Source organism: Macaca thibetana, chromosome 2 (assembly GCF_024542745.1).
Source record: "Macaca thibetana thibetana isolate TM-01 chromosome 2, ASM2454274v1, whole genome shotgun sequence".
Classification (NCBI taxonomy): Eukaryota; Metazoa; Chordata; class Mammalia; order Primates; family Cercopithecidae; genus Macaca; species Macaca thibetana.
Window position 1 is genome coordinate 28,665,296 of NC_065579.1, and position 19,545 is coordinate 28,684,840.

Consider the following 19,545-nt stretch of genomic DNA (forward strand, 5'->3'; position numbering starts at 1 on the left):
ATGCTATGCATGCCTTGGCTTGCCTTTCAACAATCATTCCTATTAAATCATGTGTCTCTCTGAGACATCTAATGAAGTCATGTTCACGATCAGCTTAATCACAGGATGCAGTATAGTACATATTTTGACAGGAAAGCTGTTTGTCTAATACGAAACTTGCAGCAAATATATAATTGCACAAAATGTTGATTATGCTTTCAGTGTGACAATCCTTGGCTTGAATCCTTTTATGCATATTTATTCACTTTAAGATAGACTGTTTCGTGTACCATTAAATAAAAGATTATTTTTAGGCAAAATCTATGTCAAGCAATTGGAGTAGTGAACAATTACAAACACAGCAAACTGAACCATACACTTCATATGGAAATCTTTAAATTCCGGAGAAATCACACATCTCTATCTAATGTTATATACAATTGAAATCAATTGTAGTTATAAGCATATGAAAATAACCAAGAAAGAAACTGAGTTGAGAAGTCATTCATGAAAAATATTTTCTTAAAATGTTAATAGCAGACTCTAGGTTTGGCTTCTAGCTAATTATTTAACTGCTTAACTGGTGGCTGAATATTCACATCTTAGATATTCAGAGAGTTTTTAAGGTGAGGTCGTGACATCTGCCTTTGCTGTTATAAATGATCTCCAGGCCCAATGTTATTAGGTCTCAGCACTAATTAGAAATGAGACTTACATCACTCTCATGACCTTCTCGAAGGTTGTATGTGAGGTCATGCTGAATGTCTTCCACGAATTTGTGAGCATATTCTGGGTAAAGGTCTAGCACTTCAAAGAGTCCTTTGAGGATGATGCACTGGAGATCACAGTAGGTTAGAGCCTTTACATCTGCATTGGTCTTGATCACTTGGTCCTTAATTGATAGATTTGCTCCAATTAAATCCCCTTTCCCTAGAAAGAGAGAGAGAGATCACTTTCAAAAAAAGCAAGCTTAGGACTGATAACCTCATTTGACTCACAGGCTTCATTTTTCAGTGAGATTACACTGAAAAGAGAAAAACGTTTACCTTGGGGCAGGGCTTTTCAGCTTTGGCATACAATAGCCTCATACCTGGGCTTTAGCTTTTATTTGTTTTATGGCCATTATCCTCCATTTCATAAAGAACCAACAACTAACAAATTTTTAACTAACAACAACAAGCAACAAGCAAGCTATATCTTTGGAATGTTATTAGGACAAATGGCCTCTACTTCCCATTCAACAATTTTTTTTAACTTTTAACTTTTTTATTGTACCCATACATTGTTTAAAATTTTTATTTTTTATTGTGCCCAGCATTTGTGGAAGCAAAGTCCCTGGTATGTAGCAGACTTCAATACAAGTCTGTTTTATCAGATTTGACAGTAAAAGGAAACATGTCAAATTGACTATGAATACCTGAGTTTTTAATAAATCTGCATGTCGAATAAAAAATAGTTTTAAAATTATTATATTATAACTAGGTATTATCTTCAAGTTAACACTGGACTTAAACCTTGAAATTTAGCCTATTTTGGTAGAAGAAAAAATAGACTAAAATCTATATTTACAGACACTAGGTATAATACATAGCCAGGTGGTATGGAAGAATTTAAGTCTGATTTATTGTTGTCAATATTGCTAAACTTGGAAATTTTGTTTCTTGTATATTTCATTAGAAATCTAACTTGCTGCTCAAAACTCAAAGTTGGGTACTGATGCAGGATGTAAATATAGCCAGGATGTTTTGAATACGGCAAATTTTTAAATTTTGTATATTTGAGGATAATTTATCATGATGCGGTGTCTTGCACAATAAACATTCACATTCTCTGTGAAGCAACTAGTGTCTGCAATAACTTCAGGGTCATCATACTTTCATACTTTGGGTTGCCATGGTATGGCTATTTCAGTCACAATGACACTAGCTATAAAAACAGCACCAACATCCTGCCAATCTTGGCATCCTAGAAAGAATTCCACTTTATTTATTCGTTCAATGAATATTTATGGGGAACTGACAATGTGTGCTGGACCTTGTATTGAGTCCTGGCAAGCAGGTACTGGTGAATACCATGTTGGTATTCACCTCATTACCTAAAACTACCTCACTAATTTTGCAGTCTTGTGGACTTCTTACTGTCTAGATATAGGACCTTTAGTTAAGTTTTTGAGTAACTTTGGGTCTCAGTATCCTTATTTCTAAAAGACGAGAAAGATTTTCTTGTAGGCTCCATTTTTCAGCATTATACTACTGATCTTTGCTAATCAGTTACTCTTTCATTGAAACACATAAGGTGATAGGATGCATCTGCAAACCACCCAGGTTAGAGCTATAACTTACGTTTAGTTATAATTAGGCAGACTAATGTTCTGTTGAGAGTACATTTATTCATGCTTTGCCATTTTCTTTTAAAACAATGAAGAAATTGGTTGGGGAGACACTATTACCTGGACATGAAATCAAGGCGTACAAGGCAAACGAATTCCAGCCCCATAACAAATTCCTGCCCCTACCCTTTCCAGGTATCAGATTAAGAAATGGCTGCACGTATTGACTGGACAAGAAAGTTGCTAGGATAAGTTTATGGTTGAACAGCTGTTGTTGTGAAGAAGAAGAACATTAATTTTTTTCATTGGCAGAGTGAACATGTGCTAAATATCTACAGGTCAAGTATAATGTCACGTACTTGCTAAGTTTATCAAAGTAGTATTGATTTGAATTAGCCCTATAAGCCCTATAAGGCAATATTATATATATAATCCATAGGGAAAGTAAAATAGTCAATCTTTATTGAAATAATGTTAATCACAGAAAGTAAATATTAATCTTTTATTGTCTTTGTTTGAGTTTAGCCCCAGTACCACATACCAGTGTTTAGAATGGTCACGCAGCAATTTGCACTTTTGATGTATACATGGGAGAGGCAAAGATGTGAAAATGTTACCCATGTTAATCACATTTTACGGAGAAACTTGGGGCCAGGAGCAAAAGATAATGAATTAAATCTTTCAGCCATAAGTAGTTTTTAAAAAAATGTAACAAGAAATATCCAATTGAATCATATTTGACTAGCAATGGAAGTTACACAGAAGCCACTAAATTTGTACTTATTGTGCTCTAGTGTCATAGATGATGCTTTCATATTCTATTCCTAAAACTGTTGATAGCTACCAAAATTTAAAATACACCACAATTATAGAAAAATCCACATTATATCTGTTTAGAATGATACAAGATTCTAAGGAAAAAGTCTAGATGCCCTCTTAAAAACAGGCTGAATCCTTAGGCAGGCTATAAAACATTTCATGGTACTAAAGAAAAATCAATAAAAAATATTTTATGATTAAGGTTAAGTTTTTGAAGCAAATTAAGAATAACTGTTAATTCTAATTTAGAATAACAAGATGATAGGGTGGCTGGCCTTTAACTTCACAAAGTTGAGAAGAGGCCAGGAAGAGTGTTAAATTCTCCCCTTAAGAAAGAACACACACACACACACACACACACACACACACACGGAGCCTTGCTCTAATATTGAGTTACTCTATTATTGAGCCTTAATCTAATATTGATAAAGAAATGACCGTATTAATAGTAAACTCTGAGTTGCCATTCCATGCCTTTCTATTAAGGAGAAAAACATAAGAGGATGAGAAAAGAACAGAGTCACAAATTTGAAAGACAAACCCGGCCTTTACTCTAAGTGGTAAACAAGTCAACATGAAGCAGTGAAAAGCATATGGGTCTTTCATCATTCACTAGTGTCTATCTCTTCACCTTTAATCTTGGAAATAATCATACTGTCTTAGTCTATTCAGGTTGCCATACTGTAAACTGGGCAGCTTATAAACAAAAAAAAATTATTTCTCATGTTCTAGAGGCTGGTGTCTGGTAAGGGCTCACTTTGTGATTCACAGATGGCACCTTTTCATTGTGTCTGTACATGGGAGAAAAGGCAGGGTAGCTCTCCTGAGCCTCTACTATAAAGACACTAATCCCATTCATGAGGGCTGTGCCCTCATCACCTATTCACTTCTTCAAGGCCCCACTCCTAATACCATCATATTGGGGATTAGGTTTTGACATATCAATTTTGGGGGGAGGCAGACATTCAGATCGTAACCCACAAATAATGAGGTTGTAAGATTTAAATTCAATAATGGGCATAAACACCCAGATCATATGAGGGATTCAATACATATTAGTTCTCTTTCTCTCTTCCAAAATATAATCTATTTTGAGGCTTACTAGCCAGAATCCACTGATAGAAGGCCTACAATGATTATATAGAATAATGTCTTTTTAAAATTTGCATACATTTAAGGAATACAAGTGCAGTTTTGTCACATAGATATATTGCCTAGTGGTGAAGTCTGGACTTTGAGTGTAACCATCACTTGAATGGTGTACACTGTATCCATTAATTTATTTTCATCCCTCACCCCCTCCCCTAGTCTTCCACTTTTACTAGTCTCCAGTGTCTATTATTCCACACTCTATGTCCATCTGTACACTTTATTTACTTCCCAATTATAAGTGAGAACATGTAGTATTTGAATTTCTTTTTCTGAGTTATTTTGCTTAAGATAATGGTATCCAGTTCAATCCATACTGCTGCAAAATACATGATTTCATTCTTCTTTATGGCTGAATAGTATTCCATTGCATATATGTACCATATTTTTAATCCGTTCATCCATTGATGAACACTTAGGTTGATTCCATATTGTTGCTATCATAAATAGTGCTGTGATAAACATATGAGTGCAGGGTTTTTTTTTAAATTAGAAAAATAGATATTGTTTAGACATGGAAGGAACGCTGAATACAGAATCCAATGTCTTAGGTTAGCCTTGACTTTAGAAAAATCAGAGAAAATACCTTCGCCATCTGTCTTTCTGTGTTGTAAAGGCTTAAATGAGACCTTGTGTATGAACACACTTTGCAAGTAATTGTTTACAAATATAAGGTTCTTAAAAATTAAAAATAAAAAGGTACTGAATTTATGCCCCTTTTATTAGCGCAAACTCTAAATATTTGTGTTTTATATTAGTGTTTGAAATACATCCTGAATTCACCTGCCTCTCACCATCATTACTACCACCTTGGCTGGTCTCAGACCCCATCACATCCTTCACTTCAGTTTAATTTTCATGTAGGCAAGGATTTTGGTCATTCTCTTTTTTGCTGCATTATCAGTGTTTAGACCAGTACTGGATTCATTCATAGGCCATCAATAAACGTTAGGTGAATAAACAAACAAAAATTACAGTTTTTTTTTTTTTTTTTGAGACACTGTCTCTCTCTCTGCACTCAGGCTGGAGGCAGTGGCGCTATCTTGGCTTACTGCACCCTCCACCTCTCAGACTCAAGCGATCCTCCCATCTCAGCCTCCCAGGTAGCTGGAACTACAGGATCCTGCCACCATGGCCAGGTAATTATTTGTACTTTTAGTAGAGACAGGGTCTGTCCATGTTGCCCAGGCTGGTCTTGAACTCATGGGCTCAAGCAATCCACCTGCCTCGTCTCCAAAAGTGTTAGGATTACAGGCGTGAGTCACCGTGCCCAGCCCAGAGTGACCTTTAAAACAGGCCCACATAAAATTGTAAACAGGATTTTGTATACATTAACTCTGCATGCCGTTTTTGTCAACTGCCCTTTATGTTTCAATGAAGGCCAATTATGTATTAATATTGAGAGTCAGCTCTGTGGCACAAAATTTTCACAATACATCTTGTAAGTTTTCTTTAAGGAAGTAAAAAGAACCTATAGTCACCTTGACAGTATTAGGTTAATGACTGCTATGAGAGCTTATTCTTGAAACATAGTCACCTTTGCTCTATTTCTAGCACAGATACAATTTAGTTTTTGTGTTCTCTGAATTAATTTTCCACAAAAATAAATGCCCTCTTAAAACGGAGCAGCTATTTCACCAGAAGGGAGTATACATCATGATTAATAATTTGACTTTAGGAATCAAAAATAACTGAGTTTATTTTCTTACTAGGTGATCTGGGCTTGTTAACTCAAGTACTAGTTATTCATGTCTAAAATGGAGATAATATTTATACTACTTTTTTTTTTTACAAGAATTAAATAATATGTTGGATATAACACTTAGGCAAACTAAACTCATATGAAGAATACTCCTGAGTTCACGTCTTCATCTATTCTTTTCCTACTCTCAATAGCAGTTTTTCCCCATTTCATCTTCTTAATTTATGCTCCAGAGTCAAACTTCATACAAGTGTTTCAATTCAGACCTACCAAGAATAGCCAGCACCATGCTGTCTTTAAGAACTTCCATGGAGCCCGAGCACACAAAGTAGATGGCCTGCAAAGCATCCCCTTGACGCAGCAGATACTCCCCCGGAGCACAGAAAGAGGTTTTGATGTGTAGAGACAGAGACCTGAGGCAGCCCCGGCTGGCACATTCAAAAAGGGACAACTGTAAGATCTCCTTGTTCAAGTGCATAGTGATGTCAGAACGCAGTTCATCTGGAAAGTCTTTCAAAAGCTGTCAGAGAAGATGAAGGAGGAAATCAAATTGGGGTAAGTGTCGTCTAACTGATTTACTTTGCAAGACTGCAGGGATGCTCTTCCTACTGTCTCCTGCTGTTTGGCCATCCAGCATACGGAAGAGGAAATCTAAGTATGTATAATCCTGGAGAGATTTTTCAGTGACTGTGATTTCAATTATGTGCTACTAAATAATCAGCTGATAAGAAGTCTGGAGAAAGAGAACAAATTAAGAAAACGCTCTAGCAGGAAAACATATAATGACTCACTGTGACTTGCTTCTCACAGAGTCCTAGTCAGGACATAAGATATGGAATTTGGATCCACTGGTGATTGTACGAAGAGAGGAGAAACCAATTAATCACTACTAAAATGGTGGTTACAGGTTTGGTTGGTGGGTTGATGAAATGGTTGGTTGATTTATATAATATCTTTTTTTTTTTTTTTTGTGAGACGGAGTCTCGCTCGTCACCCAGGCTGGAGTGCAGTGGTGTGATCTTGGCTCACTGCAAGTTCCGCCTTCCGGTTTCACCCCACTCTCCTGCCTCAGCCTCCCGAGTAGCTGGGACTACAGGTGCCCGCCACCACGCCCGGCTGATTTTTTGCATTTTTAGTAGAGACGGAGTTTCACCGTGTTAGCCAGATAGTCTCCATCTCCTGACCTCATGATCCACCCGCCGGGGCCTCCCAAAGTGCTGGGATTACAGGAATGAGATATATATAATACCTTTTTATAGTGGCAGTCTGGGGTGTTTCTGGAAGTATAAAGATAACCCCTTTGATGGAATTTTTTAACTTTATTGATGTTAAAGGGAGACAGAAACTTGATTCATATAATTATCCCAGATTACACCATTAAATTGTCATAAGAATTGATTCCTTAGAAAAGAGACGATAAGAAGGAAAGTCCACCTGATTGAACAAGCAGCAAGTTAATATAAAACTTTGGTCCATCCAAATTGGCATTGTGAAAACACAAGCCAAAGCAAGCGAAAGAAGATGGATTGGGATTCATGAATAATTAAAAAAATAAAGGAATAAAGAAGTTAGTATGCTTTTCACTTCTGATACCTGCATTAGAGCATCTTGCTTTTACCTTAGAATATGTGCTTTCTGCCTGAAAACAACATGAGAAATGAACATTACCTCATTGGAATCTATTCCATTGTTGACTGACCAGGTTGTTTGAAAATATTCGAGCATCCTCTGCTTGAGTTGTTGGGGCAGGTGATGGACACGGATAAAATCTTTCAGATCCTTAGTTCTAGTGTGATAGAGGGACCATCTGGAGTACATCCTCTGTATGATTGCTGTCACGTTTCCAAACACCAAGGCGTGCATCAAGGCTACAAAGACCAACACAGTATACAATGGAAGAGAAATATGACAGTGAGGCCCACCACTTATATCTAATTTACAGTCTATCCTGGATCACAGCAGAATGTGCTTATATGGCCATGTTGATACAGCTATTTTGGTACAAGCATTTTGGTGCAGATACTGTATCACAGGGTACATCGTGAAGCAATCACTTTGATTCCATATGGCTTGATCAGAGTAAAAATATCTTTAAAAATACTCAATGATATGCAAAATAGATCTCTTTGATTTACATTTAATCTGTTAGCTGCCATTCTGGTTATGATAAACTTTTATTTGAACTCGATTTACATCTATATTATTTTAATAGTTATGTATAGTTTAATAGTTACAATAAAATAGTTTTCATAGTTTGATAGAATAAGCTATAAAGTTATAGTTTAATAATTACTTTTATTGTAGTAACGAATGAAATAAATTTTTGAAGTAAGTCTACTTTGGTTAGCCTTTGTGGGAACTTTAGTCTCACCCCCTCAAAAAGCCATCATTTAAACTTTGTTTTAGAATATTAAATATGATAAATTTATATTAATGCAGATATGAAGGAAGTTGTAAAAAATGTAATTGAGGATTTCTGGAGCAGTGTGAAGCTCCAATACTCACTCCAACCCCGGCTCTGCAGTTACTTTAATTTTGAGGGAGATATCGGAAAATCTGAGACCATTCAAGAAACAAATGAATTCACAGAGAAAAAGAGGTATTCTGCATAGAGGAGTCATTGTTGCCACCATGAGATGCAACAGAAGGGTGTGTATGTCTATGTGTGTGTGTGTGTGTGTATATATATATATATATATATGGGGCTCTTGTTTCAATGAGGTTTGTCAGCCAGATAGTATTTAACCTCCACTTACTTGCTAAGCCTGCCCTTTGAGCCTGTCTCAAACCTACCATTAAAGCGTAATGACATGAAAAATTTTGTTCACCAGAATTTGAGGGCATATGGATATTTAGGGTGGATATTTCTTCTGGAGAACAGTGGAGTGAAAGGATGGACCTCATTTTCCAGGAATTACCCACTTTGGGAAGCAACTAGGTATTGTCAAGACATAGAAGGCATGACAGGATTTTTTTTTTTTTTTTTTTTTTTTTTTTTTTTTTGACGGAGTCTCGCTCTGCCGCCCAGGCTGGAGTGCAGTGGCCGGATCTCAGCTCACTGCAAGCTCCGCCTCCCGGGTTCACGCCATTCTCCTGCCTCAGCCTCCCGAGTAGTTGGGACTACAGGCGCCCGCCACCGCGCCCGGCTAGTTTTTTGTATTTTTTAGTAGAGACGGGGTTTCACCGTGTTAGCCAGAATGGTCTCGATCTCCTGACCTCGTGATCCGCCCGTCTCGGCCTCCCAAAGTGCTGGGATTACAGGCTTGAGCCACCGCGCCCGGCAGCATGACAGGATTTTGCACTCACTAGTCAGTAGGAGAACGAAACTGAAATGGTTTCTAAACAGACACCAGCAGATAATCCAAGAAGGCCTTGAACATACCTGGAACTGTGAAACTGAGAGAGATATGAGGGCCAAGCACATGCATATTTATGGATAAGTCAACTCTAAGTAATATTCAGATTTTATCCCTGATCCTTATTCTGGGACAGGATTAGGAATGAGGCATGAAGCTTATTAGTTGGGTAAAATCATCTGTTTCAGTAATTTGGGGCTTAGAAAAAGACTAAACATTTAGTAGCTTGTCTATTAGGATCTATCAAAATGTACATGTATCAAAACCTCAGTGCCCAAGGAGCTATGTTAAAAATTTCCTAGCATCATAATGGATACATTAGTGCAAGTATGTCAACATATTATTACTTCTATCTTCCTATTTCAGGATCTCCCCAATTCAAATCTTGTGTCCCTACATTTGTCAGAAATTACCAAACACTGGCATACTAATTTAATTCTAATCTCACACTGGAATTAAAATTCTTTACCAGGTAATACATAATTTCTCTATGGAATAATGGTCACTATGTCTATAAAATTACTCCCTTCATAACAAGACCTCAGTATTTTGGAAAAGTTACTAGAATAGGGTTAAACTTAGGGTCTATATACAAGAAGTAATGTAATGTTGCAGAGAGAATATGAACTTCAGAATCAGACAAATCTGGATTTGAATACTGATTTTGCTACTTCTTAATTGTGTGAACTTGGTAAGTTACATAATTCCTTTAAACAGATTCATGTTAAATGGGCATAGTCATTATGTTAAATAGCCCTTACTCATAGCGCTATTTCAAGATTTAAAGACCTATGTATGTTTTAAAAAGTGCCTAGTATATGTATGAAAAAAAGCATTTGCTCAATTTATGTTAATTTTCCTTATGAAAGTGAAAAATTTTATGAATTTTCAGCATGCTCAATGCAATTAAATTTGGGGAAAATGACTCAGATTTAAGGTTTTCCTGCAACCTCTTAAATAGTAAAGAGTGGCTCTTAGTAGACATAAGTTATTGATGAAAGAAATTCAAAACATACTCAATAAATGCTTGATACATGCAAGAATGTGTAAGTATGTATTATTCCTAAATGTTCAAAAATGAGATGTGTCCCAACAGGTCAAAAATATTCCATGAAAAATATATATCATGTAGCAACTAAATGTTGGATTTGTTCTTTGTAGATTCTAAATAGAGGTTTATTCTTCTGTATTGTTTTAGAAGCACAGCAGTTCTGATGCTTAAGTCTTTTATTTGGAAGATAAGAGCTCTACTTACAATAAACACTCAAAGAAAAGAACTGATTCTGCTCCAAGTCAAAGAAATTAAACATTGATTTCAGGCTCCCTTAATATACTTATGGGCTAAGTGTTTGGAAGCCCTACCATCTTTAACACTATGTAATCGTCTTTTTATGGAGATTAAATCGAGTACAGAGAACAATTCTGTTTCATTTATTTTAACACTGCTTTCCTTAATTATGTGTATGATTTTAACCTTGCTTTGCTTAATTATAATGTGTAAAGCACTTAAAGTAAGAGAAGTAATATGTTCAGATTATTTAACATCCTAGTTGTATTTTATTAGTAAAATGAATTACTGGATTAATTATAGCATTCATAAGTGTTATTGAAAAGTACTAGTCTATGTCTGAGTCACCACAATTTCAAAGTCTCATTTCAGCATAGATAACTATTTCTAATTTAAGTAGTTAAAAAAATAAAATTCTGGTCCTCATAGCCTTTCATTTTCCAAAGTTATTATGACCATTCTGTCACTGGTTATCATTTCACCCTGGCAAAGAGTGTGTGTAACTGTCAGAAAAAATCATTCCATCTGCTATGAAAGTTTGACTCAAGAACTTCTATATCCAGGTCAGTATGGAAATTATTACTTACTTTTTCTTTATTTCTAGCAAATTTGATGTATATAATTCTTGAGTGTTCGACCTGCTGAGTGTGTGGGCGTCTCTTTTTTGTGTGTAGGAGTTTCGCATAAAATGCATTTTGTAAAATTTCATCTCAGTATCAGGTCCTGGAAGGAACCTCAACAATTGGCATCTAAGAAGAAAGTAAGCGGTTCTCAAATGAAAGAAGCGCTTCTGTAGAACTGCCTGGCTTTTTCTTTCTCGTTCTCTTTCCCTTTGTCTTTTCCTTTCCCTTTTCATTTCCCTTCCCCTTTTTCTTTCCCCTTCTCTTTCTTTTCCTGAATTTTGGACAACACTTATCTCCAGGAGTATAACATCATTGCTAATTACTTTAGCCAACTATTTTGCAGTGGCTGTGGAGGCTAAGTAGGGGGCGTTTTCTACTGATATAAAAGGAGGCCAGAGCTCAGGTTTTGGGTAATCTTAGCTGCCCTCCTTCTCTTTCCCACCTCCTCATTGCCCTGGAAATTTCCATTCTTGGTTATAAGTACACTGGCTTGTGGATGGCAGATGGCAGAGAGAATAGAGATGAGAAAAATTTCCTAAATGATGAATTTAAATGGCAGTGCAAAGACATCTTGAGAACAGCCTGAATTTGCGAACACAATAGCTCATCATATGGGTCCAATAAAACTATGTCAGGGTAGTGTGTGTGTATTCAGTGGGGGGACCCGAGGGAAGCCTTGATTACTTTGTGATAATAATGCTTCATTGAAACTGAGTATGTTCTCAGTGATGAATGATCTTTATTAGGAAGCTTTATCCAACCTCCAAGGCTGTGCTGATGACTCTATCAACTGGGGCAAACTCATTAGGTGACTATAGGCAGTCACTGTTTAGTGTGATAGAATTTTTAAAGACATTAGAAAATATTTTCTGTATTTTTTGTCTGGTTGCAAAAAATATGAATAGTTATACATATATATTTCAAAAAAAAGTTACATATGTATGGAAATTCTGGAAAACTATCTTTTGATAATGAGACTATGTGTAATTTTATTTTTCTGTTTTCCAGTTTTTTCTAAATGTGTATTATAATAGAAAAAAATAGAAATAAAAAAGAAAGAACATCCTCTGCTTAAGTACCTATTTCCATTATTAAACTGTGAACTCCTTGAAAGAAAGTATCATATCTTAGTCATCTTTGTTTCCCCTGCATCTAGCACAGCTCTTGGCATAATTTAAGTATGCCATAAATATTTATGGAACTGAAATGTGCCTCTGGTAGTTTGATACTTTCTTTAAAAAGTTTTATAATTGTAAGCAAATGGTTTAGAAAATCTATGATAAATAGTCTAGCCCCAAACTCATCCCTTCATCACCATCTCACTCGCCAAAATCAACCTTTTAAAATGAGTTTTTTGGGTGTTTTTGCAGTTATCACCAAAATGTTGGACAATATAATTGTACTCCATTGCTTGACTCATTATTGTTAAGACAAACCCAAGAACAACCTGATATGAAAAGCAAGAACTTAGCTCACTATTACCCAGCTTCTTAACTCACACTTGATATATTATTTTTAGCTCATCTATTAAAATTTTACAAGGTAAAATTAAAATCAAAGATACATATAGAACAAGTTACCCACTTGCTAAATGTGAAGCTCATTGAGATTTTTCAAAGTAAACATAGCTATAGAAGCACTACCTCCCACCACCCCAGATGAATAAACCAAATAATAGTATTCTGGAGGCTTCCCTGTGTCCCCTTCACAATCACTAACCAATCCCTTCACCAAAGGTAACCACAGTTACCAATTATATTACAATTAATAAGCTTTGTCTATCTATGAACTTTCTCTAAACAAATCATACAGTATGTACTTTTTTTCTGTCTGGCTTCTCTGCTGAGCATTGAGTTTGTAAGATTTGTCCATAAGATTCCATGACATAGTAGTTAATTTACTTTTAGTGTATAATGCTCTCTTGAATAGGTGTTTCAAAATTTACTTATTTATTCTCCTATTAATGGACATTCCCAGTTTGAGATTCTTACAAAAAGGCTTTTGCAGACATCTATGTATATATCCTGAAGTATACATGTATGCATTTCCACTGGTTATATATTCAGAAGTGGCATTGTTGAATCACAGATTAGAGGTATATTCAGATATGGTAGATGTTGACAAAGTTGTATCAACTGACATGCCCATCAACAGTGTAGGAGAGGTCAAGGTCTTCCATTATCCTCTCAAACACTTAGGGTTGCGGTGTTTTTAAACACATCATTTTGGTGAACATAAAATGGTATCTAATTTTGGTTTTAATTTGCATGTTTCTGATTAATGATGTTGAGCACTTTTTTATATGTTTGTCATCTACTCCGGTATTGGAAATCTACTTTTCAGGTTTTTTTTTCAAGCTTTTGCCCATTTCAGGGAGTTGATTGATCTTTTTCTCATCGATTTAACAGTTCTTTATATACAGTAGATGAGAGTCCTTTGTCAGATAAACATTTGAAAATATCTTCTCCTATCCTGTAACTTCCCTCTTCACATTTATAATAAGGTCTTTTGATACAAAAGAAGTTCTGCAGTTCAATTTATCATTCTTTTCCTTTATGGCTAGGGCTTTTTGTGTCATGATTAGGAAACCTTTGCCAAATCAAAGGTCATAAAAATATTCTCCTATATTACCTTTTAGAAGTTTTATTGTTTTCCCTCCTAAATTTAGATCAAAATCCAACTGGAATTAATTTTTATGTACAGTTTTAAGAGGGACCAAGGTTGTCTTCCAACAGGTAGATATACATTTGACCCAACAACATTTACTGAAAGTAGCATCCATATCACAAATGAAGTGACAATATATGTGTGACAATATATAAGTTCAGAAACAGTTCTGAACTCTCTTCTATTTCATTGGCCTATTGGTCTATTATTGGACAAACACCATACACTCTTAATTACTGTAACTTTGAAATACATTTTGATATCTGTAGCACAAATCTTCCAATTTTGTTTCATGATAGCTTTGACTGGTTTTTGCTCTTTTCCACTGACTTTTAGAAACAACTTGTCAATTTTCAAACACACACACACACACACACACACACACACAAACACACATCTACTGGAATTTTTATTGGGATTGAATTTAATCTTTAGATTACTTTGAGTACAACTAGTATTTTCGCAATGCTGGGTCCATTGTTAGCAGCCATCACTATTGTATATCCTTCCATTATTTTCTCACTAATGTTTTGTAATTTTCTGTATGGAAGTCTTACAAATTTTTAGTTATAATTATTCATAAATATTTAGTTATTTGTAATAATTTTTATATTTTATTTCTAATTTGTTACTAGTATATAGAAATGCAATTGATTTTTTGCATATCGATCTTGTGTCCATAAACCTTACTGAATTCGCTCATTAATTCTAATATTCATCTGAAGCTATTAGGATTACTTATTTGTTTTGAGTGTTCTCAAAGTTCACATAGTTTTGTCTATGTATAATTTTTAGAAATTATTTTTGCTTTAAATCTCTCTGATTTATAGTTTTAAATATTCCTCCCATGTATTAGTGGTTTGTACACTCCATAATTACAGATGCTTATATGGAAGTTTATATGGCATCTTAAATGAAAACTTTATATATATACACACATACATATAAAGTTTATGCTTATATACATATACACACATATGTGTTTGTGTGTGTATGTATATATCTATATATGTATATATCTATATATCTCTATATATCTATATATATAAGCTTTACCTATCTATGAACTTTCTTAGCTCTTCACTGTAGCTCGCACTGTAGCTCTTCAGAAAATCTATATATATCTATATATAGACATATAAAATAAAACCTGTACAACTCCTGTGGAAATTCTGATGGGTTCCCAGAGGACTCCCAGGTGGATCCATTCAGCATTTTTTCACCCGTTTCTTCTCACTGAGCAATATTATCTCTGTCATTGATAATTATCTGGAGTTTTGCCAGTCCCCTTTCTCATTTAGTATTGCTACTGTTTATTCTTCTAGTATATTGCATCCTTGCCACTAGCAATTTCATCAGCCTTGTGTGGGGGATTCCTAGTGAGATACCCTAGACTTAAGTCTATAGTAACACAAATTTTAGGTTCTTCTTTTTAAAAATAAATTATTTGTTTATATTTATCAAAATTAAGTAAATAAATTTATAGTACATAATAAAATGAATATTTGAGAAGAAGTTTGCCAGGTCTTAGTGAGTCCTGGATTTAAACTCACTAAGTCTCTTCTGCCTTATGTCTAAATTGGGGTATTAATAATCTCTATCTCACAGTATTATAAGAATTAAATGAACAAAGTGCTCAATAGTGTGAGCTCTTATGATTAGTTCTCAACATTTTACAAGTAATTAGTTAATTAGGAAATATTAAAATGCAGGCATCATTTTTCCTAGCCAGTGTAATTTTCACAATAATATAAAATTATTTCCCCACAAACACAAATATGAAAAGCTTTAACTAATAAATTCAAGTCACTTAGATGCCATTTGACTTTCAAATGAATAGTTTGCTAAGTGCTGCTCAGGTCACCTAAATTTTTTAATGCCACTTACCAGTGGGCACTGATTTTGCACCAGGACATTTGCTCAATAAACATTCAACAAACAAGAAACAAAGTAACATTACCAGATTATTTCCTGTATCTTTTGGCCTTTGTGATCAGTGTTGCACCTACCTACAGAGAACAGCAGGGAATAGTTTGTGCATTAACAATTTTTGATTCAGTACTACTCACAATACAGTAAGTGGATCAATAGAGAATAAGCTCATTTATCTTACGGATTTTTTGAAATGTCAAATTAGTAGAATTAAGCTGTGAGCATTTCCCAAAATTATCATCAGGAGTAGAGGAAACATGGGCAACTATTAAATAAGTATAGACTGTGTTTATCTGCAAAATGCTTGTGATTTTGCTTGGCTGAAATATGGGCTATCACAGAGAATAGAAATTATAAAAAGTCATAATGCTGGATATGAAACAGTCACCACAGGGCCTGGCACACTGTAGCTCTTCAGAAAATGAGAATTCCTGTTCTCTGCTCCCTAGGCTATCACTGCTCTACATCAGCCAAGAGCTTGCTACAGTTGCTGCAGCCCCAGCATGCTACTTCAACAACTGTGCCATGGCACTGTCTTTCCAAGAAACTCTCACTGCTTCTGAACTTCCTAACTGACATGGCACTTAGCATTTACTGCCTGGTATCGTTAACACTCTTTCCACATGTTTCAGCCTATCTCCTCCGAACTGGATCACAAGCTCTTTGAGGGAACGTTTGTTTTTATACTTCTTTGATTTCACTGTATGCTGGGTGACCAATTGCTTAAGACCCACACACTCATATCACTTCTCTCATGCAAGGAAGCCTGTAGGAGCCATCTCCTATTATAAAGTTCAAAACTCAAAGTGATGTCTTGACTTAAGGTCATTAAGAGGACGTGCTAAAACAGGTTTTGAGGGGAATATTGTGGGGCAGAAAATATTAACGGAACTCTAGCCTAAAAAGAACGCTTACTTGATCCAGGTAGACTCCAACATCTCCTAATACTCCATCACAGCAGCCTTATGGTTCAGTGAAGTTTCCCTTTACATATTTAAGGAGAGAAGTAAGTATTCACCTGGGTTCAAACCTTGCGTTTTCACTAACTGGTTGTGTGGCATTGGAAAGTTACTTTAATTCTCCATACTTTAGATTTGTCATCTGAAAAATGTGGATAATATCAATCTGCATCAGTTGGAAGTTTAGAAGAAAGAAATTATACTAAATATTTCAACAGCAGTAATTCAGTATAGAGAATTGGTTTTCCTGGGGTTGGAAGGCTGAATAAACAAAAAGGAAAAATAGAGGTAACACGGACATAGCAAATGCAGAAGGCTTAACCCTTAGGGCTGGATACACAGAGGGAAGAAGTGCAGTTATCAGAACATAGAAACACAGAGCAGGAGTTGTGAGGAGTGTCAGTGAGCCAGGGTTCTGTCTTTGGACAAGATGGCGCCCCTGACTGATGCAAGATTGTCCGAGGAGGCCCAGTGAGTTTGGTTCTGGAATGAAGGCTGAAACCATCTGCTGCTGCTGAGGTGCCCGTGTCCACTGAGGGAACAGCATGCGCACCACAGCAGGCAGTCCCTTCTCCCCTCCTCCTGCCTGCCAGTCTTCCCTTGGTTCCTCTGGTAAGAAAAAGCAACTGAGGTCAGCTGGCAAAGAAGAATGAGTTTTACTGAGTACAAACCCCAGCGTTACAAAGCAAAATAAATAAAGGTGGGTTTGGAGTCCAGAGAAAATAGTATAATAGTCTATTTGTTATAAGAAAAAATAATAATAGTGCCAACCCCATAGATTTGCTTTAAAAATTATGGTATTGTGTTAGAACACTTAAAACAGAGAATGGAACATAAAAACAACTAATACATGTTCACTATTTATTATTGTATTGGTGTTGTCATATAATAGACATTCAGTAAGTATTTGGTTATACACTTGATATGGTTGTGTCCCAGACCCAAATCTCATTTTGAATTGTAGCTCCCATAATCCCCACATGTTGTGGGGAGGGACCTGGTGGGAGGTAATTGAATCATGGGGACAGGTTCTTCCTGTGCTGTTCTGCTGATAGTAAATAAGTCTCACAAGATCTGATGGTTTTATAAAAGGCAGTTCCCTTGCACGTGCTCTCTTGCCTGCTGCCATGTAAAATGTGCTTGTGCTCCTCCATTGCCTTCTGACATGATTGTGAGGCCTCCCCAGCCATGTGGAACCATGGTCCATTTAACCTCTTTTTCTTTATAAATTGCCCAGTCTTGGGTATGTCTTTATTAGCAGAGTGAGAATGAACTAATACAACATTTGAATACATAAATGGTTGAATCTACCCTGTTATTTTCCTTCCTTCCTATTGTGCCTCTATCTAGCTTGTTCTCTTCTTCCTGCTTAAAAAATTTACATGCAATAATTCATGTTATCAAACATTTTCTAAAAAATTATGTAAAATGCTATATAGTGAAAAGTCTTCCTTTGAATTTGCTGATTCTTATTAAAATTTATGTATGCATTAATAAGCAATATACATATGCTGGCTCTCCTTAGCCTGCTTTCTACTGTTAGGGTTTTCTCTACTCTTTTTAAGTTCATTTCTTTCTGTCTTTGTCACTCACTCTTTTTCTTTCTTTCTTTTGCCTGCCTGCCTGCCTTCCATCCTTGATCTCTCTCTCTCTCCTCCCTCTGTCTCTTTTTGTTTTTTCTCTCTGCTTTTTCTTCCTTCCCTTCAGTTTCTTTTCCTTTCCTTCTTTTTATCCTTTATGACTCATTATATTCTTTGCAATGTCTATTCCCTTTTTTCCTTCAATTTTATCTTTGTGCATAAGATGGCTTTGCTTTTTTCTTTGATATCTTTGCTTAGATACTTCATCTTATCTTTAATCTCTTTTGTTATATCTTTTCTAAGATACTTAGTTTTTGTTTGTGGTCTTCTTTAATAACAGCAATAGCTTTATTAATATATTTTGAATTATTGTCTGTTGTTAGCATGATCTCTGCAAATATGAACGGTCTGTGTGATTCTTTGTGAGTTAAGCCTTCTCTACTTCTCCACTAAACTTGCTCACTTGTTGCTCTTACTTGTAATAAAGGAGGGTGATAGCTTTTGCAATTTAGGTTATGAACCTCACACTTAGGAAGTGTATTTTTGCTGATGCTTTCTGAGATTTGACATGCCAGGCCCTCTTGTCACATCTTCCCATCTCTCCTCGCGTTTGCCATCTATCAGTCCCAGTTTTTGCAGACTTTATGTATATTTATGAATTATAGCTGTCTCTTAGTTTAACTGAATATTGAACTTACTGGCTTTAAAAATATTCTTAATGCTTTAAAAATGTGATTTCTTTGAAGAGAAGTATAAAATGCAGACTATTTCATTATGTTCATATAAGCAATATTTATTCCTGTTTTTGATTGTCATAAAATTCTCTAGAGAGCATTTTGGGCAAATTTCCTAATTTTTTAATGTTTTGAGCTTTCCAAAGTAAGTGTACTTGGGGCTTTCATTCCAGGAGTGGGGATAGATATTTGCTAAATCAACCACCCTCTTTCACTGAGTCTCTTAAAAAAGAGTTGCCTAGGGAGAGAAGTGTGAAGACCATCTAAATTAAATTTGTTTTTTTTATTGGGAGAAGTACTGCTGGATCTTACTAATACCCTTGTTTTATAGAAAGCAATTTCTATGTTATTTATGATCATATAACATTACATCAGAGATAGAAAGAACCACAGTTGCATCTTGCCTAATACATCACTTGAAAGATGAA

The 19,545-nt window shown here is 35.6% G+C and overlaps 1 protein-coding gene across 2 annotated transcripts in view; it reads right to left on the reverse strand.

The window, feature by feature from the left end:
- KCNH8 (potassium voltage-gated channel subfamily H member 8) overlaps window positions 1-19,545 on the reverse strand; it is a 381,516-nt gene that overhangs the window by 67,201 nt on the left and 294,770 nt on the right. For both annotated transcript variants that reach the window (XM_050777427.1, XM_050777425.1), the window contains 3 exons: window positions 7,647-7,846; window positions 6,249-6,498; window positions 695-909 (listed from right to left, as the gene is read on the reverse strand). In XM_050777427.1, the coding sequence (XP_050633384.1) occupies window positions 695-909; window positions 6,249-6,498; window positions 7,647-7,846 (665 nt within the window). The remainder of the gene's footprint in view (window positions 1-694; window positions 910-6,248; window positions 6,499-7,646; window positions 7,847-19,545) is intronic.